General features: G+C 54.4%; 1 protein-coding gene across 1 annotated transcript in view; it reads right to left on the bottom strand.

Annotated features, from left to right (window-relative positions):
• Positions 1–25,782, bottom strand: part of RASSF5 (Ras association domain family member 5) — a 60,279-nt gene that overhangs the window by 32,356 nt on the left and 2,141 nt on the right. The window contains exon 2 of the mRNA XM_058669106.1: positions 3,919–4,028. Coding sequence (XP_058525089.1) covers positions 3,919–4,028 — 110 coding nt within the window. The remainder of the gene's footprint in view (positions 1–3,918; positions 4,029–25,782) is intronic.

The raw sequence follows: 25,782 nt of genomic DNA, 5'->3' as shown, positions 1-25,782 counted from the left end.
TAAATAAATAAGTAAATAAATAGCTGCGCTCTGCAGCCACCCAGGATAGGGTCCTTTCTTCCCTTTAAGGGGATGTTTCCTGCCTTTCACATGCCACAATTAGAGACAGGGGAGAGCAGAGACCCAAACGCAGCCTCCATCTCCCTCTCCTGGTTCATCTCACTCCTGCTCCGGTGAAATCTTCCACAGTTTGCTGAGCACTTTTGAGACTCATTCTGCATGCGCGTGCACACACACATATGCATATACATACATGCATATACATACCTCATCCCTTATACACAAGTTGTCCCCACCCTATTCCCTTCCTGTCCTTCTAGACATCCCCACCCCTGGGGGAGAGCACCTCTAGGGATGCGTATGAATGGATGGCTCAGCTTCCCTCCCCAGCACCCCAGGTGCTCCCTCCTGGCTTGCCATGCCTGGTGGTCCATGCACCAGATGGCTAGAGAGCACAACCTCCGTGCTAGGGCAGCACTTCCCACGAGTGGCCCCTGAGAGGACTGCAGAACAGGACCTGGCTCGGTCAGTACATGTGGGACAAGCTGGCAGCCTCTCTCTTCCCTTTAGAGATAACTGCACATTTCATGTCTGTTGGGAAAAATAGCCCAAGTGCTTCAACCCACGGATTCAGGGAGGTTGTCAAATTTCCTTTGACGTAAAATGAGTCTATTTAAAGATAAAGACTAAGTCAGTGAGGACACAAGATGGGACACAGACATGCCAGAATCCTGTGCAGGGCCAGGGCTGCAGTGGGGTTTGGGAAGACTGTGGGGAGCGGGGTGGGTCCTGGAAGCCAGCTTTGTGATTTCTCCCTCTCAGAGCCTCTGGAGGGTCGGGAAGAGAGGAAGGGCCTGGGGGATGGAAGAAGCTTCCAGCATTGGCTGCAAGGGGCTTGAGTGGAAGCAGGTGCCGGAGCTTCCGACAAGCTGTGCACTCGAGGTACCAAGTGCCAGAGGCACAGAGCTGCCAGGCCCCATCCCCACCCCAGCTGCACCTGCTGGTATGAGCATCAGTAGTTGTTGGTCAAGGTCAGAGGTGACTTCTGGGACCAGCTGCCCCCAGTTGGGGGGCAGAAAGGGAACCATCAGAGGTCCCACTGCATGGTGAAGCCATTAGGCGGCCACCAAGGGCTGACCCCATGGGAATGACACAATGAAGAGGGGCCACCAAGAGTGAGATATTCCTTGAGGGCTAGGGAGGGGCAAGCCTTGCAATAGAGCATCTTCAGCTGTTGGGGGAATTTACCATGGCCTTCAGGCAGCTGCCAGGGAGTTCTCTGGGATATATATTTGAACGCCCGCAGGCTCTGGGCAGGCTTGAAAGTCGCACGATGGGTGCCCAAAGAAGAAGCCAATGTCACAGGCCTCACGGAGCTTCAAGGGGTGGGGGTGGCTGTGAAACCACTGGTTCTGTGGCCATAGCATTACCAGCTGCCCTGCATGAGACTTACCAATTCCCCTAGCCTGATGAGGGTTCCCCGCCTAGGCCGGCTCTTCCCACACCTGTCCCTCCTCCCCTCCCCACTCTGGCCAGGCAGAAGGCAGTCAGAACTCAGGGATTCTTGCTTTTAAAAGGTTGAGACCAAATACTCATCTATAGGATGATCTCAGCCATGTGCTTAAAAATGTATGAATGTACCGGAAGAGCATATGAGAATACCAGTGAGGAGTGGTCCTCTGGATGGACAATCGATGGCTTTCTCTGTTTTAAAGCAGCCAGGAGAATGAATCCCAACTGCTTTCCCCGGACCCAGCAAACAGACTGAGTTCAGTGCCAGCCCCAACCCAGCGAGTGCCAGCCCCAGCACGCGCCAGACCGCCTGGCTCAGGCCACTCCAAGGGGAAACACAGCTCTGTCTTGATCGTCAGCAGAGAGTCCAGCCAAGGAGGAAACGAGCACAAACGAGCCTTTTACAATAGGCAAAGGAGCCTGGAGTGAGGCCCAAGTTTTATTGAAGGAAGCTCAGTCCTGCCCAGGTCTGTGGCCCTGCGCAATCAGGCCTGTCCAAGGCAAACATGGCAGCCTGTGGGGAGCGCATTCCACCCACGCCCAAGAGCGGGGAAGGGGATCCTGTAGCTCCGTGCCCCAGGATACTGCAGGGGCGAGGTGGATGTATTTGGGACAGGCTCCTCGGGCAGCCACTCACCCTAGGGTTCTGAGCTCGACCCTGCTCTCCGGCACAGGGAAGCTGCTGTAACTTTCAAATGTTCTAAGGAGGGGGCAGCACAGGCAGCAGACCTCATGACCTTGGCTCCAGGGAAGGCTTTCTTGATCTGGCACCATGGGCATTTGGATGGGATGTTCTTTCTATGGGGTGCTACTAGGTGCCATGACGGGCTGCTAGGCACCTCCCAGGGCGCTCAGCCGTATCCCCTGCCTCTGCCCCAGAGCACCCCTCCTCAGGTGTGAGGACCAAAGTTGCTGCCAGATGTCCTCAGAGATGGCGCTGGCAAAAAAAAGAAAATCCCTTTTTGAGACCACAAGCAGGAACACAGACCCCAAGAGGAGAGCCAGGCTCCAGGATGGAAAATGGGCAGGGTTGACAGATTCCTAGTGGGGTCCCTGCTCCTGGCTTCAGCCTGGCCCAGCCACAGCCATTGCAGCCATTTATGGAATGAACCATTGGAGGGAAGATCTCTGTCTCTGTATCTCTCCCTGTAATTCTCTTTGTGTCTCCCCCCCCTCCCGTAATTCTGCCTTTCAAATAGATAAATGCATATCTTCAAAAATGAAATGGATGGGGGCTGGTATGGGATGACACATGCTGGGGCCAGAACAAGCCAGGTACCTCGACTCCGGGAACTCGGGGCTGTTTGGGGGATCCCCAACAATGCGGGGTGCCCCATCAGTGTCTCCTGCAGCACCCTGGACTTTTCCCACCTGGACACTGGGTGGGCTTGTTTAGAGCCTCACCGTCTCAGCCCTGTCAGCACAGGCCGGCCAGGACCCAGGCCTGCTCCCTTCATCGCTGCACCTGCAGCATTCCCAGGCCTGGCATATTTGTCAAATGCAGAAATGGAGGACACCTGGGATTCATGGGCCGCTCCTTCACTCCCTCACCAACAAGCTTCAACCATCAGCCTCTAGGAAGGCTCAGATGACATGTCACCTCCTTTGGGAAGCCTTCGTCATTTCTCCCAGTAGAGATGCAATGTACCTGAATCATATGGTTCACCCTTTTACCATGTGGCATGTGACAGTGCACGCTTTCCTTCCAGGATGTAAGCTCCCCGAGGATTGAGCTGTGTAATTTATCACTGTCCCCGCCCACACCACCCATACCGAGTGCTTGGCATACAGTAGATACTTGATAAACACTTGTTCAATGCAGGATTCAATACCTGTTTGCTTCTGTCTCCGGTCTAAATCCTAGATGTCAAAGTTCAGATACATTACAGCCCAAGTGCCTCTGCAAAATCCAGACCCAAGGGCTGCTTCAGATGCCCATTTCCTGGTCCTCCGGCCAGGGACGGAGTGTTGGCTCGGCCCCTCTGGCTGCTGATTCAGTCAGGCTGCTGCAGAGGCCAGGACAATGTGACTGGGCCACTGCCAGGGCCAGGAGGCCCCTGGGGACCTTCAGGAGGCTGCCCAGGGTTGCACTGCACCCTCACCCAGGCCCACAATTGGGGGTTAGGGTCAGATCCAGCTCTGTTCTGGACGAGAGCTCCAGGGCACTTCGTAGTGTGTCTGCCAGCTGTTTGGGGTGACCACTCTGGGTGCCTTAAGGAAGGGCCAGTTCTGCAGACTGCTCAGCCAGAATGGGATGCTGCTGTCCAGGACTGTAGGACTATGACACTTGGTGGTACATACACCACTTTGTCCCCCTGCCCCCCCGTCAGAGCTCCTGGGAGAGAAGGAGGCGTGGGGCTCCTGCGGGTTCTCCCCCAAGCCTGGGCGATGAGTTGTGTTGCCTACCTGGGCGAGGGTGCTCTCCGGAGAGGGTCTATCTCCTGGTGCGCTGTGCTGCCAACTGCAATCCAGCTGGATCAGGCTGCGGCATTCCGGGTGGCAAGTGTACTGACAGTCTGCAGTGAAAGAACCACAGGGGTTAGGGCTTGTACCCCCTTCCTTCCAGAGAAACAGCCTGGCAGGCTGCCTGCAGCTGCCAACAGGAAGCAGACAGCAGGGGATAAAGCGGAAGCGTGGGAGGCAGCGCAGGAATCCCACCATGATGGACAGTTTTGCTCCTGTGCAACGGCATCCACCTGCCCTCCTTTATGTGATCACCAATCAGCATTCCATATAGGAAATGAGGGTCCAGGAAACTCCAACCACTTCAGAGTCAGAGCATCTGACTGCAGCCTGGTCCCTCTCCACATTTTCAGCATGCATCTCCAAGGATCATGAACCCGGAGAAGGCTTTGCTCTCCTGGGCCTCAGTTTACCCATCTGTGAGCTAGAGGAGTACCTGCTTTCCCCACACCTATCTGTGGCACAGGTTGTCTCCAGGTACGGAAGGGGCATGTGTTGCCCAAGACCAGGCATCTGCAGCCATGGGAAGGGAAGCCATTGTCCTCCGACCTACCCAGCCTAGAAATGTGGGGATAACTGCTGTATCCCCAGCTGAAGGAACCCACATGCATAATTGCACCCCGCTGGCAGTGTCCACGTCCAGCAAAGAAGCAATGTTAACTCCTAGTGCTGGAGAGAGGGAAAGTGAGGTCCCAGTGACACACAGCCCACCAGCTTTCACAAAGGCTCTCCCAGAAGCTTCTGGGCGGAAGATATAAGGCCTCAGCAGGGGGAGGGTCCAAAGCGGGCAAAGCAGTAGGCCAAAGTGATGCAGTTCTGCTAGCAGCCACATGTGGGGGCTCTGAGAGATGGCTGTGGGGTCAGCTGTGGCCACCTGCTCTCGCGGTCCACAGCCCCACCCAGTTTCAGGAATCAAGGGCATGGAGCTGATCTGGGATGGGCGAGGTCTGCAGCCGGGGCTTCCCTGAGCCACCATCCTTGTGTGTGTGTTGTCACTGTTGTCTGCAGGGAACACCTGGACACGTGGGAGACTCAGCTTCTGGAAAACTCTTGCTATCTTCTTCCTCCTGAGTCAGAAACTCACAGCTGCCTTTGTTGGGGGCGGTGTATTTGGAAGACTGCTCCTTTCCCTCACTCCAGAAGGGATGACCCATATGGCTCTTTGGGAGCCCTATGCCCCCAAGTCCCTTGGCCGTGCTAAGTCTCCTACATAGAAGCCCATCAGGCCCGGTGTGGAACGGGTAATGTCGGCTCTCCAAGGCTGGCACCACACACGCGCAGGGGAAATCTCTTGCCCAGCACAAAAACAGCTTCCCCTTTGGGGGGCAGGGTGAAAGGCTCAGAGGGAGGCGTAGGTCATGCCCCAGCCCACAATGCCCAGGAGTGCCAGGGTAGCACAGAGCTGGAACCCACACAGAGAGCCATTGTTCCCGGGTGAGCACCTGTAGGGGTCTGATCATGCTTGGAGTGATGAAGAATGCTTCAGAGATGCCAAGAAGTGGAACAAGAAGGTGAAGGCAGGACTGGAAGCTCTGCCAAGGCCACGGTGAGCGGCAGCAGCCATGGGCTTGGGCAGGAAGGGCAATTTCTGTGAGACCCGTAAGAACCCCCCTCCAGCTTCTGTGCTGTTGGCACAGGCACTCCATTCCACGTCTGTCTCTCTCAGTTTCCATCTCTGAGCACAGCACCAAAACCTCAGCAGGACCACCCCCAGGCCCAGTGCTGAGCTGGACAGGGTTAGGGCACAGCAGCTGGCAGATGGCTCTGTGCAATCAGACTGTGTAATCACAGACCAGAGCAAAACCACTGCGGCTGGCCTCCACGCTTCCTGGCCCTGGAAACGCCCAGCCTAGGACTTTGGGGCCCACAGAGATGAAGTCAGGGCCTCCGTGCCTGGCCATGAGCACAGAAGCCACAGCTTGCAGGGATGAGGGGTGCAGTGAGTAGCCAGGCGCAGCTGGGAGACCCCAAAGACAAGACCATGCTGCAGAAGCACCCAGGAGCTAAGACCTACAGGCCACCATGCTCTTGCAGCAGTGTGTCCCAGGGACTGCCAATACCCCCAGACCCTGGAGTCCTCCACAGTGCCCCATAGCCCTCAGCAGGAGCTGGCCCAGGTGCCCCCGATGGGGGACTGTGGCAGCACTGAGTAGGTGGGATAGCATCTCACTCCCAACAGGCAACAAACATCAGGGAGCCAAAGATCCAAGGGTTTGAAAGGCAGAGCTTATAGGGCAAGGAAGAAACAGACAAAGGAGGAAACTGAGGTCTTTCATCTGCTGGGTCATTCCCCAAATGCCTGCAACAGCCAGGGCTCAGCCAGGCCAAAGCCAGGAGCCTGGATCTACATCCAGGTCTTCCACACAGGTGGCAGAGACCCAAGCCCTTATGCCCTTCCGGACTGCTTTCCCAGGCTAGGTGGTAAGTGAAGCAGCTGGGACTTGAACTGGCACTCTGATATGGGAAACAGTACAGGCCTACTCTAATGAGGCATAACGAGGACAAGTGCCTAGGTTGCCTCCCAAGATGGGACCCCTTCCCCATCCCCAGTTCCCTGGCTAAGTTGGCTTTCTACAGCTACTGTGGCCAAGTGCCAGGAAGCAGGTGACACATGGTAGTGAGGGGCTGCTGGTAGGGCCACTCACCTCCAGAATGTGTGGGTTCCTTTCCCTGCCTCCCACCTGGCACAGAATTCCAGCCATGGGCCCCAGCTTCACCCGGCTGTCTTATTGTCCATCTTTCCATGGCTAAGCTGAGCTGATGTGAAGCTAGGAGACAGGAGTTTCCTCCAGGTCTCCCATGCAGGTTCAGGGTCTCAAGGTCTTGGGCCATCCTCAACTGCTTTCCATAAGCAGGGAGCTGGATGGGAAGTAGAGCAGCTGGGACACAAACCAGCATCCACATGGGATTCCAGCACATTTAAGGGGAATACTTTGGCTGCTAGGCTACCATGCCAGGTCCTGCAAACCATTAAAAAATTTTAAGTGTAATCACAGATCAGGTCACAATCCAGCCCTTGTGCCACCTTGGAATTACAGAGCCCCACTCCCCCAACAGTTGGAAGTGTCCAATAGATGTAGGCTCCAGAAGTCAGCAGTAGATTGGCAGGGCCAGGAGTCTGGGACCACTGGTCTGCCTCTACTGGCCCTGCTCTGGGCCTTCCCAGGCCCGGAAGATCACTGCCAAGGTCAAGATCTTGTACAAGGGAAGGGTTAGGCCTAGAAGCCACGGCAACCTGTGCTCAGAGACGGCTTCACGTCTTCCTCTTCAACCCTGGGCAGGTGACACAGCAGGTACTGGGGGACTGTCCCTTCACTCTGCAGACAAACTTGTCTACAAACCTCCCTTAATCCCCAGGGCTGCCCAAGCTAGCTTTGGCCCCACCCCAACTGCCAAGCACACGCAAGCAGGTGGACCTGCCACCGGGAACCAGAGAGCTGGATTTTCCAAACCAGAGGCATTCTTCTGATAAGAAATCATCGGAGCCCTTTCACCCTTGATTTGCCCAGGAGATGCAGCAATGAGGCCAAGCCTCTGCCACACACTCCCTCTTCCAGCCTGGGCTGGTGCGGGGCGTGAGGGCAGGGCAGGACATGCCAGGAGGCTGGTTTCCAGCAAGCCCCCTCACCCCTACAATCCCTCACTGCCAGCTCAACCAATAGTGGTTGCTATGCCCCAGGGAAGCAGGCCAGGCTCTGGGTACCCCTACATCTTCCTGGAGAGGATCAGCCTCCAGGCAACCCCTTCCCCTCACTTCTTCAACACCAGCCTCCTGAGCCCTGCTGTGTTTGAAACAGGAAACCGAATAGACTGTGTGGCCAGTTCTGCGCCCTGAGGGAAGTTACCGCAGGTTTTAATGACTTTTACTATCAGTTGTTAATCTTTTGTTGTGTCTAACTTCCACATGAAGCCTTATTATCGTAGGAAAAGAGGCTGGGTGTCGGGCGGGGCTTCAGGATCACCCCTGCAGGTGCTGGGTGACCATGGGTGGAGAGGAGTGCTGCATTGTTGACCTTCAACACTAGAGGGAGCTCTGAGAAGCAATGCACACTGGGAAATGAGAATTCACAGGAAGGCAAAGCTGGCCCTGGCGTTCTAGCTGGGGGATAGCCTTCTGCTTCGGCAGGATCCCCAATCCTTGCAGTTCCCCCACTCCTTTCAAGGGTCTCTGAACCAGCCCAACCACAGCAGCTCAAAGACCAACCCACAAGGTCTCTGTCCGACTCAGGCTAGTCCAGGCCTGCCCTTCCCCCCTGCACTTCACAGCCTGTCCCCCCGCCCAGGGAGCCCCCTCCTTCTGGCCTCAAGATCTTACCTCTGACCTCAGGCCCTCATGCCACCGATGGGCAGTTGCCTCTGCAGCCACACTGCCCTCCTCCAAGTCTCCCTCCCTGGCTGTAACATCTACAACCCCCACTCTGTCCAGCCCATGGCTCAGTGCCCATTTACCATACAGCAGTCAGGGGGCCCAGCAGGAGGATGGCAGGAAGGGCTGGCACCCTCTGTTGCAGAGGCCAGCCTGAGAAGGCTGGCCTGACCCCAGGCTGGGCACTAGCTCCTACGTGCCTCCGTTCCTTGTTCATCAGACGGAAGTGATAGAGTTGCTGAGAGAATGATCACATCAACAGCTACACAGCACCCGAGACCCAGCAAGAGCTCCAGGAGCCTCAGCTAGAGGCCAGCCTGACTGGCGGCAGTAGCATTAGGCATCACCACCCTGAAGGCCAAGGGCACCCACTGACCCTCCAGACCTCAGCCCAGTGCTGAAGGAAAAGGTCTTAGTCTGTCCTCATGTATTCCACTCACCCCTCATCTCCAGTCAGAGTTGGGGAGGCCCTGGGGCCCAGCTCCCTGAAGGGGTAAGCTCCAGGTGTACCCGGAGCCCCGTGAGGGGTGGCCCTGCCCACCTTGGACAGGCACCTCTGCCTTCCCCTGGGGAATTCCTAACCCCTACAATGCTTGAACTTGTAAATTTTTGTTCCAGTTTCAGAAAAGGAAATTGTCAGCCAAGGCTAGTTATGTCAGGCATTGCAAAGGATGTGGGGAAATGAGAAGGTAGGGCCAGTCTCCTGAAGGAGTTTATCCCTAGAGCATATTTACTTGGTATAAATACACCTTGCCTAAAGGTGGAGGATTAGCCAGTTGAGCCATCATGCCAGGCCCCACCATCATGTTTTAAAATATAAGACCATAACAGAGAATGGAGAATAGAACATATATGGACAAACGATGACAGCAGATATCTCTGTGAATGGCGACTCTAAGGCTGACTGTTCAGCCAATGGACACTGGAAGGGATTCCTCATCCATAGATTGGTGAGATCGACAGCATTTCAGAACTATCACATCCACCTGGGCAGAACCCCCAGAGCGTGTCCCACATGGTGCCCCTCGGTTGATGTCGGGTGGCCTCTCCCCATCCTCAGGAACTGAGATGGTTGGGAGGCTGGGTATGGCCTCTCCCCTTATTTCTTCCCTTTCAGAAATCGAAAGTTTGGAAACAATGATCACACCCATTTCTCCTAACCCTAAATCCTTCCCACCCTGATCAGTTATGTAAACATCATTTAAATAATAATTTTTTAAAAATTAGAAGACTACAGGGCCAGCTGGATGACTCAAAGGCTAAATCCTTTCCTTGCATGTGCTGGCATCCCATATAGGCACTGGTTTGTGTCACAGCTGCTCCTCTTCCCACCCAGGTCCCTGCTTGTAGCCTGGGAAAGCAGCAGAGGATGGCCCCAAAGCCCTGGGACCCTGCACCCATATGGTAGCCCTGGAAGGAGCTCCTGGCTCCTGGCTTAGGATTGGCACAGCTGCAGTTGTTGCAGCCATTTGGGGAGTGAACCAGTGGGTGCAAGATCTTTTTCTCTGTAAATTTGCTTTTATAATAAAAATAAATCTCAAAAAAGTTATTTTATAAGATGAATATGCATATTCGTATTGACCAATATGGGAATACGTCCACGGCTTTGAAAGATGACAGTGGTATAATATCACCCCTAGTACGTAAGACACATGCTTCCACAAACAACAGGGAGCCTGCAAGAAAGGCCATGTGTTTGCAGAGTGACGAGACTTCAGGCATTTTTTCTCACGCTATAGATTGCTAACATTCTCCCCACAAATGTATATTCTTTGTTAATGGAGCAAAGATTACAAAGGAAGCAGGAAAAGCCAAGGACTCCCACTGTGATGACTGCAGGTGCTGTCACCTGGTCCCTATCACGGCCAGACACTTGCATAGGATCCTTCAGAGGGATCACAGAAAAGCAGAATTCATGTGAATAAAAACTGGTTACCTCCAGGTAGTGTTCATGCTGAATTAAAGCTGCTACTAGCATCCACCTGTGAGTTTCAACCCGCTTGGTCTAGTCCTACTCTAGAGATTTGCTGAGGCTTGGAGAGGCTGAGCTGCTCCAAGCTGGGGAGCAGCAGCATTGGTGGGGTGATGAGAGGGAACAGGGGATCCATTGCACCTGCTGGCTGTTCCATGCCCCGCCCTCTCACTCACTAGTCCATCCTTCTTGGTGGCTCTGGTCCTCATTCCTTCTTCTGCTTGACGCCAAGAGCTAGGCTCTCCTGGGGCTGAGGGTCAGGCTGGTCTGTTGCCAAGAGCACATGTAGAGGGCAGGGGGTGCTGCCCCTAGCAGGTCCCCCTTCTTCTTCTGGAAGTCTCTGCCTTACCCTCAGAAGGTCTTGGAAGGGCCAGTTCACAGCTCTGCTCTAAGCCAAGTCACACAACCGTGGAGACTCCTTAGGCCCCGGAGCCTCTGGACCAACCCTTGTCTGCCAGTCCTGACCCAACATGACCTCTTGGTCATGACTGCTGTGTCTCAGGGCAACCACTTCTGGGACACTCTGGAGGCCCTGGGCAGAAGCCAGAGGGTCTCGTCCTGAGCTATCAGACCAATGTAACCAATGAGGCCAAGATTCAAGCTCCAGAAGGCAGCAGGCCTTCAGTCTCCTTTATCCACAAAGGCCCCACCGTTCCACTCCCTGTGACCTCAGGATGGCCACGGAGCTCTGAGCACTCCCAGACAGGCCCCTAACTCATCAGCTGATGTTCAGAAGTCCTCACATGGGCTGGGTCCTGGAAGTACTTGGTGGAGTGCAGTCTGGGGTCTCTGAGGGCATGGGTGGGGATGGGGAGGAATCTGGCCCCCTAAGTCATGCAGAGCAGGGGTTGAAGTTGGGTCAGGTACATAGGGAACTGGCGTAGCCTCCATTTCCTCATCTGCATGGCAAGGGTAATCCTGTCTTTCTTGCTAGGCAATTTGTTGCCCAGATTAGAGAAAGTCTGGAAAGTGTCCAGGGCCAGGTCTTATACCCGGCAGGTGCTCCATGACTGGTTCCTGTCACTTTCAGCAAGTCTGCATACCTGACTTCCCTCCTCCTCCTCGTGTGGTGTCACAGCGACAGTTTGTCATTTCCAGGCCTCTCTGGCAGCCTTCAGGTGAAAGGACTCCCATCTCTGGCCTGCTTCCTCTCCCACCACTCCCACCTGAAATGCGCCCATAGAGGAGCGAGGCGGGGGCACACGGGAAGGCGCTGTTGCTGCTGAGCAGGAAGGCATGGGTGTGTGGCTATCAGGCTTGGAGGTCTGCAGCCTTTGCCCGCATCAGCATGATCCCCATATCATTTACCCACCCGCTGAACTAGCAAGGGTGGCAGGTAGCAGCCCACGTGCAAACCCTGCTCTTCAGATACCATCCACTGTTGTTCCTCGCTTCTGAAGTCAGATCACCCCAGGAGGCCTGGAAGCCCACAGCTACACATATAGGCAGCCCCCAAGCAAGCCGGGGGGAGGGGGGGCGGGGTGATGCAAGTGGGGGGCGGGCATCAACAGGAAGGCAACAGCCAGGACCTCAAGGCCAGAGCACGCCGGCCCCAGCCATGGAGGGTGAGATGAGCAGTGGGACGCCTGGGAGCTGTGTGCCCATGCCTCAACATGCTCTAGTCTGCATCAGGCGCCCCGTTCCCACATACCTCACGGTTTGGGTGGGCGGGCTTCTGGGCAGGGCTGGCTAGAGAAAATGCTGCACATGTGGGTGGTGCCCTTTGGCGTGAGAAAGTCACGCAGAGACCACCTGGGGATTCTGGCCCCAGCCTTCTCCTGGTTTTACCCTTGGCAGGGATGGGACAGGTAGCCGCGGGCACTTCTGAGTAACCTGTGTGTGGGGAGGGGAAGGCAACAGGTCTGCCCAGATGTTTCTGTGGGACCAAGAATAACACATTCACATTCTCTCCACAGCCTTGATTTTAGAATCTAAGAGGCAGTCCCTGAGCCCAGAGCTGGACATGGGCCCTGTGTCCTCCTCCCAGACACACATGCCATTCAACAGCAGCCCTGCCTGTAACGGTAGGGGTGGGGGAGGGCTGCCTCTGGCTTGGCTCATTAATCACTTCTTTCCCACCCAGCCACACAGCCCTGCGCTGCAGTCACCAGCAATGTAAGGCAAGGCACTGTGGGTAGGCCGACTGGGTGCACTGGGGTGGGGCAGGGAGGGGCAGGTGCAGGCAGAGAGGGCAGGCCGGTTCAGGCTGGTGAGGCAGGGAGCTGTGCCAGCTGAGTGCCCAGCAATTTGGGGCTGAGGCCTGTTTCAAGGTTCTTGGCTCTTTGGGGGTGCTCCCACCCTGCCCTGAGTGTTGTGCATAAACGTGTAACACTGCAAGCACTGTGTCACTGTGGACCATTGCTCTCCAGCTCCATATACACACACATTTGGATGATGCTAGTACACACGTCCTGTCTCCTTTGTCTGCCCCACACACCTAACTTTTCCTATATGATATTTGGCTTCCAATTGCGTGGCTGCCAACATCACGCCCACGTAAAGCTCTGTGTTCGGTGGAGTCAGCCTTCTGATAGCCAATCTTCCCAGTTCTCTTTTAACCCATCTTTCAACTGACATTATGTGTTGTTTCAAAAGACACCCCATGTGACTGACCCCTTGACCCTGAGGGTGCCCGTCACAACCCCCACACAGGACAGGTGGCAGAGGCGAGGGTGAGCAGGGCATGGAGTGGAGGCAGCGGTAGAGGTGGGCGAGTCCACAACCTTCAGTGTGGCCCCCTGTATGCAGAGCGTCTCTGAGAACCCAAGAAATGAGCAAGCTTTTGGAAAAATTCACAAGAACAGATAGCACAAAGTAGGGTGCTACAGGGAGCCACGGACAGACCTCCATCCTCAAGTGCAAATGCACATGGTGGAATCCTCACCTACACCCTCTGAGGCCACAGCCAAGAAGGACCAGGCTGTATTTCAGCTGTGGCCCTGCAGCCAGAAGTGCAGAGATGAGCAAATCAAGCCTTCACAGCTGCGAGGCATAAGGCCAGAGAGCGTGAACCCTCTACACACAGGCACATCTCCTATCTTCCCACATCTGCCTGGCTCCTAAGTGGGTTCTAATTTGTGCGTGCCCTCATTTGCTACACGTGCATTTATGGGGGCCCTGTTAGGTCAGGCCCTGTGCCAGGGCAGCTGGCTATCCCAGGGAGGCTCAGGACGGACAAAGCCTGTGTTCGCCATTACTGTAGGGAAGTTCAATTGCCAGAGAACATCAGAGAACAATGATCTGAGATGCTGTGGACAGCTGGCTTAAAGACAGCTAGCCAAGAGAGTGACAAGGCCCAGCGTATGAGGCCACGGCCAGCGGAATCTACGCTGTTCTCGGCAGGGCCTCCCTCCCTGCCCTAGGCACTTGTCACTTTGCTGGGGTGTAAGCGACATAAAGCAGTGGAGATCCCCAGCCCAGGCTTGGGACCCCTCTGCCTGTGTCTGGGGCTCCTCTGGAAGACAGCGGCTCAGGCAGAGCAGCTGCCAGAGTGCTGCGGGCCACATTGGTTGTTTTCTAAAGCAGACACCATCTCTGAGTGGGGGCAAGGGGCAGCCCAGCTGCTCAGTGACCTTGAGTATGTCTTTGGCAGTGTCCCCTAGACTCCAAAGATAAAGACCCCAAGTGGGTTTGAAGGCACACACAGACTGCAGGACAGCAAATAAAGCTGGGCAGGTGTGTGGCCACAAATGCACACGCAGACAAATGTGTATGCCCAGGTATGTCCTGACTGAGCGCCAGGAGGAAGTTGGAGACCAGTGGCAGACAGGGTCAGCCCCTTAAGGAACAACCAGGTTCCTGCCTCCAACTGGTTTTTCCACACCTGCACTGATGTCACTGGCAGCCAGGGTACTGACGGCTACCCAGGGGACAAAGCCAACTTTTGCAGGAAAAGTCAACAGCTGACGTGGGAGGCCCTCTTTGCTTGCAGACACACAGGCCTGCTTTCAGGTGCAGCCCAGACCACTGGAGACTTCTGCAGAAGCCCATCCCTGCTTGCTGCTGACCCCTCGCAGCCTTTTATGATGATGTATGGCTCTTGCCTAATGATGCTTCCCCGCCCCCGGGGCTCATCTAGCTGCACCTGCTAATTACATGGCCAATTCCACGATGGCATGAATTCTTCTAGATGATGACTATAAGCATTTCACATCTGTCCTCCACACTTGCCTGGGCAACCTCCAAGCCCCGGGTCTCTCTCTCTCTCGGACTCAAGTAGCCCACCTTGGCCCAGGTATGATAAAGAACCAACTTGTGCAGGTTGGGGGCAGGTGACAGATGTCCTCTCCAGGGGAGGGGTCGGGGGACAGGGTATTCTTTGGTGGCAACAGTAGCTCCTGATGTGAGGGTGGGCTTGCTGGGTACCAAAGTTGAGTTGACCATCTGCCATCCAACATCACATTTAGCCCACTTGACGCAAGTGTGAACTCAGAATTCTCTGCTCCATTTCAGACTTGCAATAAGCAAAACTCTGCAAAGTTGATTTGCATGAAGACAACTCTATGAGCCAGAACATGGCAAGTCCAGAATCTAGATCCAAGTCGGCCTGGTTCAAGTTTCCCTTCTCACAGGCACAGCCCAGGTGCTCACAGAGGCCCTGGAGCTGATCCAGAAGCCCAGAGCCCACACCCCCAGGGGCTGGGGGCATCCTGTCTGCCCCTCCTTCTCTCCATCAATTAAGTGCAAACGCTAACCCCTAGTGAGCATGCCACAGCCGCAATGCAGCCCCAGCCTTGACCTGAATGCCGCCACTCCAGGCCTGATTGATTTTATTAAATCTATAACTCCCTGGGATGAATAGCAGAGGACAAAGGAAATGATGCACTGAGTAATTTTTAGAGGGGGTTGGGGAAGAGAGAATGAACAAGAATTCCAGCAAGCATTTACGCTGAGGAACTCAGCATTCAACTCCTCTCAGCAAAGGTCACAGTACGTACCAAGCTGTGGATGAGAATGCATGATTCAGGCTATCTGAAGACCATTTATCTCCAAGTGGGGATCAGGTCTGGCTAAACTAAAAATTCCTGCTTCCCAAGAGCCAAGGGCCTTCCTGAGAAGATCCTATTACTTTTTAAACTTGACTTCTAAAATGGAGCGTGGCATTTCAGCAAATGTTGCGACTCGTCCAGATCCATGCTGGATTTCTGAATGCATAGGACAGACTGTGGAGACAAACGGGATAGGAAGTCCCATGGACAGCTTGCATGCTCCGGGCATTTGCAATGGTTAAAGAGCAGCCGTCTGGCAAGACAGCTTGGACACCTGTGTCCCATCCTGCTGTGCCTTGATGGGATTTCGCTTTAGCTCCTGACACAGCTTCCTGCTAACACACAGCCTGGAGAGGCAGGGGGATGGCCCAGGTAATTGGGTTCCTCCCACGCACACAGGAGGTCTGGATTGAGTACCCAGCTCCTGGTTGCAGCCCAGTCTGGCACAACCATCACAGCTATTTGAGAGGATAAACCAGTGGGTGGTAGCAAGCTTGCTCTCTGTTTTTCAGATTCTAAAAACAGCAGTTAAAGGTCAGTACAACTGACAGAACTCAGTGGCAAAGGCCTCGAGGCTTGGTTGCATGGCAATGACCTTCAGCGGAGGGCCTTACCTCTCTGAGTCACCTCATCCGCTGAACACAGTAAGGCCTTTCCATGTCCAGCACACAGGGACCTGGGCAGAATGAGCCCAGAAACAAACAAGTGGGAATCCTCTGAATGTGGCAGACAATACCACAGACATAAAACAGGCTGTGAACAGCATGCCCAGCAGAGAGAAGGCCGCGTTGGGACTCAGGTGTGCGGGGACCCCAGAACTTGTGCTGCCACCCCTCAGGGTCTTTTGTAGGTTTCTGTGTCCTTTAGAAACAGAGGAGTAAGACAATTTTAAGTCTACCAGGGTCCTCTACACCTTCCTCAAATGAGGACCTTTCGCACCCTGATCAGTGCTCAGGACAGAGAAGGCAGTGGCCACCCCGATGTGGCGCGTTACTGAACCACAGCAGGCCAGAAGGGACGGCCAGAGGCGCCACCGCTGACGCAGCAGCTTGCCGGGTCAGATGCCCCTTGGAGTGCAGCATGTACCCACTCCCACCCTGCCTTGATGTGCTGTGTGTACCTACCAGGAGGATGTGTGGCCTCTGCGCGGAGTCTGTGCAGGGTCAGCAGCTTCCCAGACAGCGAGCGGCCCTGGGGTAGCCTGCGGAAGAGCCGCTGCAGCCGTGCCGTGACCATCCCAAAGCAGGCAGCAGCCCGGTTCTGCTCTGCCCGGCCCTCCGTCATGTCCGCAGCCGATCGATAGCTTCTCTCCCGGTTTGCCCAGAGTGTGTGTGGGGAGGCAGGGGGCAGGGGTGAGGGCAGTGCACAAGGCCCCAGAGGGGGGCTTCTGGGCCTCACGTCACCTCAACAGGCCCCAGGCCCTCAGTCGGACTCTAGCTCCAGCACCAACTGACCAAAGCCTGTGCCTTCCTGCCTGAGGTCCATCTCCCCCCAGTGGAAAACTTTCTATTCCTGGGGCTTTTAGCTTGATAAGATAAGACGCCCCCAGCAAACAGTCTGCAGGAGGGAGCCGGCCCAAGCCTTGCTTGTCAGTTGTGCTCCAGAGTCTGAAAATCGATGCGTCCAAAGTTTTGGCAGACAGCAGAAGTGATGGGTTACCCACAGCTCAAGCCGGCCCTGGGGCTCATTAATGGATTTCTTTGGGGTGATGGGTTCCTAATGGTTTACCTGTTGTACCGGCTCCCAAGGGACAGGCTGAGGCTGACTTACATCCTTCCCTTCCCCATGTTAAGCCGAGGGTTGGGGGAGGGCCCTCATGCAGGTCATGTCAGACCATTTATCTGAGACCAGATACCTGAACACAGAAGAGGTGACAGCCAGTAAGGGTGTGAGGCCATGGGTGCAGCTGGGGAGACAGAACGGCAGACACGCCATTCTCTTACCCTTTTGATGCTCACTGGGCAGGAGTTCCTGACTCTGACTCCCAGAAGAATCCCAGGCCTGGTGGAAATGTTGCAGGAGGCCGCACCACCAGGTCAACATGGGGAACTGGCCCTAGGCATTGAGAGGTGCTCAGTATTTGGCATAGTGGGTAAAGCCCCCACCTGTGGAGCTGGCATTCAATATGGGTGCTGGTTCGAGTCCTGGCTACTCTACTTCTGATCCAGCTTCCTGCTAAAGCACCTGGGAAAGCAGCAGTGAATGGCCCATGAGCCCACATGGGAGACCTAGAAGAATCTCCTGGCTCCAGGCTTTGGCTCATTCCAGCTCCAGTCAGTGCAGTCATTTGGGGAATGGACTAGCAGATGGATGATGGGATCTCTCTCTCTCCTGCCCCCCCCATCTTTTACATAAATAAATCTTAGAAGGAGAAGGAGAAGAAGAAGAGGAGAGGGAAAAAAAGGAGAGGAAAGAAGAAGAGGGAGAGGGAAGATGTTCAAGACGGGCACATGCTCCCAGGCTGTCCTGAGATTATGGGCTGCCCTTGGCAACCACTAGTGGCCAGTTTTTAGTAAGTTTTTGTTTGTATTCATCTTGATTTAAAGGGAGAGAGGGAGAGAAAAAGAGATCTTCCATCCACTGGCTCAATCCCCCGGATGCCTGCAACAGCTGCTGCTGGCCAGGTCAAAGCCAAGAGCCCAGAACTCAACTCAATGTCACCTGCTGCTTACTTGGGTGCATATCAATAGCAAGCTAAAATCAGAAGTAGAGCTGGGACGTGCTTCTGGGCACTCCTACATGGCACGTAGTATGCTGGGTGGCATGCTAATGTTCCACCAAAGGCTTGCTCCATGTTTAGCACAAAAGGGGTGGGGAGGGAACACATGTCCTTCAACCAGAGCAAATGGACCTCAGAGAACTGGTGCGCCTGTAGGAGCTCTGGCTGAAGATGCACCTGCTCACAGCGCTCAGGACAGCAAGTGTTCAGTCTAAGAAGTCAAGACTCAGGTGTGAACCCTGTCCTCCCATGCAGTCACCAACCTCTGGGTCACAGAGAATGCTGGGGGCAGCACAATGGGGCACAGCAGTTAAGATGCAGCTTCCAAGTGACGTGTGCCACAGTGGAATGCCTGTAGTCACATCCCAGCTGCGTTCCACATTCCAGCTTCCTGCCAATGCACACCCATGAAGCGGGGAAAGGCTCATGCACAGTTAAGCCCTGCCACCTGACCAGGATGGAATTCCTGGCTGCTAGCTTCCGCTTGGCTTTGCCCTGGCTAGTGCGGATGTTTGGGATGTCAACTTGTGGATGGAAAAACACTTATTTTCTACCATTCAAATAAAATGGAAATTAATATTTAAAAGAGAGACTATTGAAGTACATGGTCTCCCATGCCTGTGGGCCAAACCAAACTACAACGGTCCTCCAAAGAGGCTGTCCTGTCACCTCTGCCTCTCCCAGTAAACCTGGTTGAGTGGTCCCACATAGCTGTCCCCTCCCCGTGCAGGGCTCCAGTACCTGGGCAGCAGCAAGGCAAAGCATATTCTCAAAAGACCACATATTTAGGATAAAAACCTCCCAAGACACTCCCCTTCCTCAGGCCTAGATGATGATTTTCCCCCTAGGACTTCCTCTAGGAGGCAGGGCTGCATGGGGCCCTTCCTAGCAGCCCTCTACTTCACTGAGCAACCCTACCTGGAAGAAGGTGGCCAATGAGGCCAGGTTCCTGGGCAGTCAAAGGCAGGGTGAGAGCCAAGGTCCCCTGCGAACCATGTGGCCTTAATCCTGGCACTGAGATGCCCCAGGAAGGCCAGGACCCGGCTCAGTTCATGCCTGGCTGGCATTCCCGCTTCCAATTTGGAGAAGGCTAGGTGTACATACCAGGGGAATTCTCAAACATGAGTCATGTGTGATGGGGAAACCCTGCCAATTGTCCCCCTCTGGATCCTGGAGATACTTCCCTTTTCACCTTGTTGCAGAACTAGTGTTTGATTGTCTAAGCATTGGGGAAGCACAAGGAGAGAACCAGCAGAGAGCACAGACAGGGCTGGGAAGCTCTAGAACTTTCTTTCCTAACCCTTTGGAAACTAAGTTGATGGTCTGCTGCAGGTGTGGACTGGAAGGAGCACCATCTAGAGGCAGAGGGATGCCTGCCAGGGCTCATAGTGCTCATCACATTGACCTCCATCTGCCAAGCCAAAGGCAGCCCAACAGCACCAGCCTCAAGACACCAGCTGAGACACAGGCACCTGCAGATGGTTTTGGAGGACATTCAAAATTGGTGCTCATGGCGGCCCCCCAGCCCTTTCTCACACATCTCTCAAGTCTCCAGTTACAGAACACGGTGGGTTCCCCTGTAGTTGCAAGGCATCTTGGACACTGCCTTAGGGATTGTGACTACTTCCAAGTTGAAGGGCAGACATCATTGCTTCCACAGAAACTGCCAACTTCCCTTCTGCTTGGCTAGAACAAGCAACCATGGCACCTGCTCCCAAATGCAAATCTGCCCTGGAGAGCAGCACTGGGGGTTGGAGACTCCATAGCTCTGCTGCTCCCACTGCCAGGGATCAGATCCAGAGGCTGACCCATGGCGTGGACCTCTGTGTGTTGTCCGGGCCCCCTCCAACTCCTCTTCCTCCAGGGCTGCACCCTGCAAGCAGCCCATCTGTCAGTCCCACTCTCCTGGCTCCTCCAGCAGCACCAACTCCGACAGCCATGGATGAGGAGCGGGTAAACAGGAGAGTAAGGTCCCCTGCCTTTCCCCATCTACCCCTACACATATCTGACACTAAGGGGTGCAGGAGGGCATACAGGAGAGAAGTACAATCAAATCTGTTGTCCTGGGAACTTAGAACAACTTCACCCTGTATTTAGAGATCATGATTTACACACTAACTTAGAACATGTCAGAAACAGGCCTGGGCATGGGCAGCTTTCAGCCGTCCTGGGGCTGGTACATGGCATTCCACCCTCCAGTTCACCCTGCTTTCTCCTATCCCTCTGTTCTCGGACACTGGTAAAGGCTGGAGAGAGACAGTTGAGTAAGGAACTCGGCTATCTCATGCAGCCAATAACATTGGCTCACGGAGTGAAACACCGTTGGGTCCCAGGACTGGCTTTTCTAATAGTTTAGCAAAAGTCACTTGACTCCTCTTGAATGCTGGGTCTCCACATCTATAAGATGGACACCACCCAATGGGCTTTACCTCACTTTGCAAGAGTCCTGCAGAGCCCAGCGCAGACCATGTATGTCAAAATGCCCTAGGTACAGCCAAGTGCCACCAAAGCCACCTCTGGTCCACAATCTCTTGGCCATTCCCACTCCGTCTTATCCCACATCCCATTGCAGCAGGCACATACATCACCAACTTCTATCATTGGCCATGATTTTCCCCCTGGGTCTTCCATCCAGTAAAAACAGAAGCATAAAAGGATTTTATGATCAAGGACATCTTTCGGTCCTGACCTGCCAGAAGCTGCAGCCTCACTTCAAGGTCCACAACAGCCAAGTTTAAGTTTTCTAACTGCCTGATGGAAGACCACTGAGGACATCAAGAGAGCTGCCCCACCCTGCAGGTATGGATGGGGGAGCAGGAGGCAGCCCTCGGGCCCTCCACTGAGGAAGAAGCATGACCAGGGCCTGGTGGCGGTTAAGCTCTGGGTCATTACCTGCCCAGGGCCACACGGGATGAATAGACAGGGCAGTCACAGCACCCTCATCACACACCCTCAGTACCATATCATCCTGTTCTTTCCCTGGGGCCAGGGCAAGAGGTGCAGGTAGGAAGGAAAACATCAAGAAAATGTGGAACCTCCCTCAGCTCCCAGGTAAGATAGAAGCTGGGCCCATGCCAGGGCATCCCATAGGTATGCTGGCTTGAGTTGTGAGTATTCCACTTCAATCCAGCCCCTTACTAACGGCCTGGGTTCTTGTAAGGCTGAACCCACACGAAAGACCTGCAAGAAGCTCTGGCTCCTGGCTTCAACCTGGCTTAGCCCCAGCTGCTGCAGTCATTTGAAAAATGAACAAGTGGATGCAAGACCACTCCATCTCTCTCTCAATCTGTGTGTGTGAGTGAGAGAAACCTTACAAATGAATAAAACCCTTTTTAAAAAATCTATAGCAGGTTCAGCAGGCTCATTTTTAAGTTGATCATTGTGAATGACGCGATTACATACCCAAGCATCGCTGGGCAGGGAAACGGTCCCTCCCCACCATTATCCTAAATCAAGCCCAGCATCCACATCACACAGGTGACTTGGATCCTCCGTCCTTGGCCACACTCGGTGGGTGGGAGCTTCAGAGGAATCTCAGGTCTGAGGGAAGACAGCCTTGACCTCGAGGCCAGGCTCCCAGCACAGATTTATTCCACTTAAGGCACAGCCCCTGAAAACCCAGCCTTCTGCCCTGATTCACCACCTGGGCTCCTCCTTGCTCTTTCCCCAAAGCAACAAGGCTGGCTTTCCTCCCCCCCCACCTCTGAGACACAGCCTGGAAGTTGTGGACAGAAGCTTGCCAAACCCTTGGAAAAAAACAGAAAAATGACTAAATGCTAAGCCATCTCCCCAGGCATCAGCTGTTGTAAGCATTCTCTGACCCAAAGAGGGGACAGAGCAGAGAGCGAGGGGCGGGGTTGTGGAAGACCAAGGCAAAGGTGTCTGGGCGTGGATCCTGGGCTTGAGCTCCAGAGGCAGAATGGCGGGGGTGGCGACACGCTTTGCACACCCACAAACGCTCCCCCTCCCTGCAACACTCACCTTGTCACCCAAGGAATGCCAACAGGAAGGGACCTTCCCCTGTTGACAGGTTCCTCACCAGCCTCAGGAATGCCCTGGGCAGGGCAGGAATGGCAAGCATCTGTGTTCCACGGGGCAGCTGAGGAGGAGGAGGAGCGGGGTGGGGGTGGGGAACCAGACAGAGCACTGTTGGAGAGTCCTCGGGGTGCAGGAGCTGGGACCTCCCCTAGCCAACTCAGCGCCAGGGGCTGTGGCTGACACAGGGACGAGGCAGGACGTGTCCCAAGGTTCCCCCAGGCCTATCAGCAAGGGCTTTTGCTTGCCCCTAAGCAACTTGGACAGGCACCTGCTGGAGAGATGGCTCCCTTTCCATGTGCCCCTTCCAAGGGTGACCGCAGCAACAAGCTAGACACACCAGGCACTCTCCAGGGCAGTGGCACTGCCACGCTGGGCATTCTTCCTGCACTCCTTGGGCTGGCTATGTGAGGCCCAGCGCAGTTCCTATGCCTACAGCCCTGACCCCAGATGGGAGGTGCTCACTCCCCTCCTGTCCCCTCCCCTTTCCCTGTCAGGGACTGCCAGGCAGAGCTGGGGGCTGGGTCTTCCCTGTCACTTAGAGACTCCCTTCCAGGTCTGGCACTGTCTACCCCTCCCGCCAACTTGGGGAGGAAAGGATGTGAGACCCAACCCCAGCACTTCAGGAAGCTGTCAGTTCCCTTCCACCTAATAGCTCTGCGGGATCAGCAGGCAAACACACACATTCATTACCAAGTCTAATGAGGCTGGCAGACAAGTGGCATTAATCATTTTTGACTGTACCTGGGATTCCAGCCCCCCGCACTCCGTAATCAGAAAATTCCATGTGCTGATGAACAGGGGGTAGGGGGGATTCTCAGCCCCATTTAATCCTTTCATCTTTGGAGAGCACAGAAAGCTGGGAGGAGAAAAAAAAGGGACACAGTGTGTGGCTCTGGGGCCTGTGGAACCCACTGGGTTCTTTCCCTGTCCCTCCCTCCTCCCCACAGGTGCTTTCCTAGGAAGATCCCACTTATAGGCAGGGATAGAACCGAGGCAGGGGTGGGGGTCCATTCCAAAACACCAAGTGTCCACTTCAGGACTGAATTGTCCAACCTCCAAAGCCAAGGCCAAGGCATGAGAACCTGTCCTGCACTTCAGTGCCACTGGGTACACTGGGCAAATACTTCCAGGAGCCCAGGGTAAACATAGGAGCCCGCACAGTGTACGCTTCCCCCGCAGCACACACCAGAGAGTCTATGCCAGCGTGCTAGAGGCCTCTTAAAAAGAAAAAATCCGTGGATGATGGAACCACAGGAGCTTGAGGCTGCTCACCCGCCAGTCCTGCCGAGTGGAGGTGAACTCAGCCAGAGAGATGGTACAGGTCTGGTGAGACACCAGCCTGGCTCAGAAAGAAAGGCCTCAGGCCAACACCTGTGCGGGTGCCTTAATTAGAGCCTAGCACAAGAGGAGGAGGTTGGGGGTCTGAGCCCCAGGCCCCCCTTCAACCCTGTAATTAGGATCACTGGACACACCCTGGCTCGGAACCCCTCTCCTTCAGAGACAGCCAGCCTGGGACCTAGACACCGTGCTTACTAACTGTGTGCCAGGTGTGGCTAAGCCTCTTCTACAGTGTTAGAGCTGGGCTCAGATAGCTTCCATTGCCAGATCCTTCTGCACCAGGCTGGCTTCTCCATCCACCAGGATGAGATGACAGACAAGGGGCCATGTCTCTGTAGTTTATTCAGGAGACAGAGTTGGGTGACCTGCAGGCGACAGTCCCTGAGGATGAAGGCTGAGGGTGGCCAGTGAGCTCCCCCAGCATTTGCCATTGACCTGCCCTTCCTGAAAGGCTGGCGATAGAACACACCTGCATCCTCCAAGTCTTCCTACTCAGGCCCACTGGAGTTCCTTCTCTAATAAACGTGATTTCTTTAACCCCCAAAATTAATAATAATTCTGAACTTTCCTGTAAGCAGATGTAGCATTCAGCAGGGCTTAGCTACACCCTTTGAAGTAGGGATGAGTTTAAGTTAGATGAACACTCACTAAGACATCAGCTATCGGAAGTTTTCTAGAACCTTCTTTATTAGAAGCCCATTTGCAGGGTTGGGACCATGGCATAGCAAGTTAATCATCTGCCTGTGGTGCTAGTGTTCCATGTGGGCACCAATTTGAGTCCCAGCTGCTCCACTTCTGATCCAGTTTCCTGCTAATGCACCTTGGAAGGCAGTGGAGGATGGATCAAGTGCTTGGGCTTCTGTGCCCACATGGGAAATCCAGAAGAAGCCAGGCTCTCAGTTTTGGATTGGTCCAGCTCCAGTTATTGCAGCCACTCGAGGAATGAACCAGCGAATGCAAGATCTGTCTCCTTTTCTCCGTAATTCTTTTAAAGCCTGTTTGTCAACATAAGTCATTTGCCAAGTTGAAGTCAGAACCTTCAACTTCCCAAGCTCTGTGCCTGTCATGTTGCTGGGTGTGAATGATGCCAAGCAAGGGGTTAGGGTCCTCCTGACCTCTCAGCCCAGCACTGAGGGTTCTCGGCCCCAAGCACTCCCCATTCACAGCAGGTGTCTGATGAAGAACAGCAGGCAGCAGTGCCTCTCTCACTCACACTTACGACCCAAACTTCCTGCCATGCTGGTGGCCCCCACTTCCCTGGGAAGGTCTGAGAACTGCACATGTCCCTGGAAAGCTGGGCCTGGAGCCACCACGTGCCTGGGTGGATCATTACAGCACCCCCTGGAAGCAGATAATAATGCTCCCAGGGCAGGTGCCAGGTGCCCTGCTAAATGCTTCACAGGTAGTAATCCACGGTGTGCTCACGTGAGCATAGCGAAGTGGGCTGTATTATCATCCCCATCTTTTTAAACAAGGGAACAGAACACAGAGGTGCCAGGGGCCACACAGACTAATTCACAGCTGGGGTTCCATTCACGCTCCACATCACTGCACCATCTAGCCCTTGGTCTCATAAAAGGTCTGCATATCCTGACCGTGGTGTTTCCAAAGGAAAACCAACCAAACTCCACCAGGGAATCTGACCTGAAAGAGACAGGCCTGGAGTCCAGCCTGCTGGCACTCCGCCCAGCCCTCATCTGATAATCACAGCAGTTTTTGACGATTCTATCCACTCACACGATTGGTGAGATATCAGCAATGACTAACACAGTCTCTTCCCAAGAGTCCCAGATTCCAGTTCGCTTCCTCCCTGGTGTTCAGACATCCTTGGCTGGTGTCTGGGAAACACCAGGACATGAAGGGACTTCACTAAGCCACACACCAAGAGGCCGTGCCTGGACCCAGGGTCTTCTCATGGAAGGAAGCAAATGATTCCCATGTGACATGACGATAAGTTCATCTCATCACGGCGCATCACACCTATGTACCCACACAAACCCACCATTACCACTAAACAAAAAAAATTAGAAAAATATGTGCAAGGTACTAGCATTATGGCACAACAGGTAAAGCTGCTGCCCACGACACTGGCATCTCATGTGGGTGCTGATTTGCACCCCAGCTTTCCATTTCTGATCCAGGTCCCTGCTAACGGCCTTGAAAAAGCAGTGGAAGATGACCCACGTGTCTGGGCCCCTGTCACCCACATAGGAAACCTGGGTGAAGTGCTTGGCTTTAATCAGACCCAGTGCTAACTGTTGCTGCCATCTGGGGAATGAAACAGCAGATGGCTGATCTCTCTCTGTCTCTCCCTCACTCTGTAACTTTTTATACAGGTCCTCAAAGTCCAAAACCAAACTGCTACAATGCCCATGAGGCCAACTTC

This window comes from Ochotona princeps, chromosome 10 (genome assembly GCF_030435755.1).
Source record: "Ochotona princeps isolate mOchPri1 chromosome 10, mOchPri1.hap1, whole genome shotgun sequence".
NCBI classification, from domain to species: domain Eukaryota; kingdom Metazoa; phylum Chordata; class Mammalia; order Lagomorpha; family Ochotonidae; genus Ochotona; species Ochotona princeps.
The sequence above is the reverse complement of the archived record's forward strand: the minus strand, read 5'-3'. Positions and strand labels throughout refer to the sequence as shown.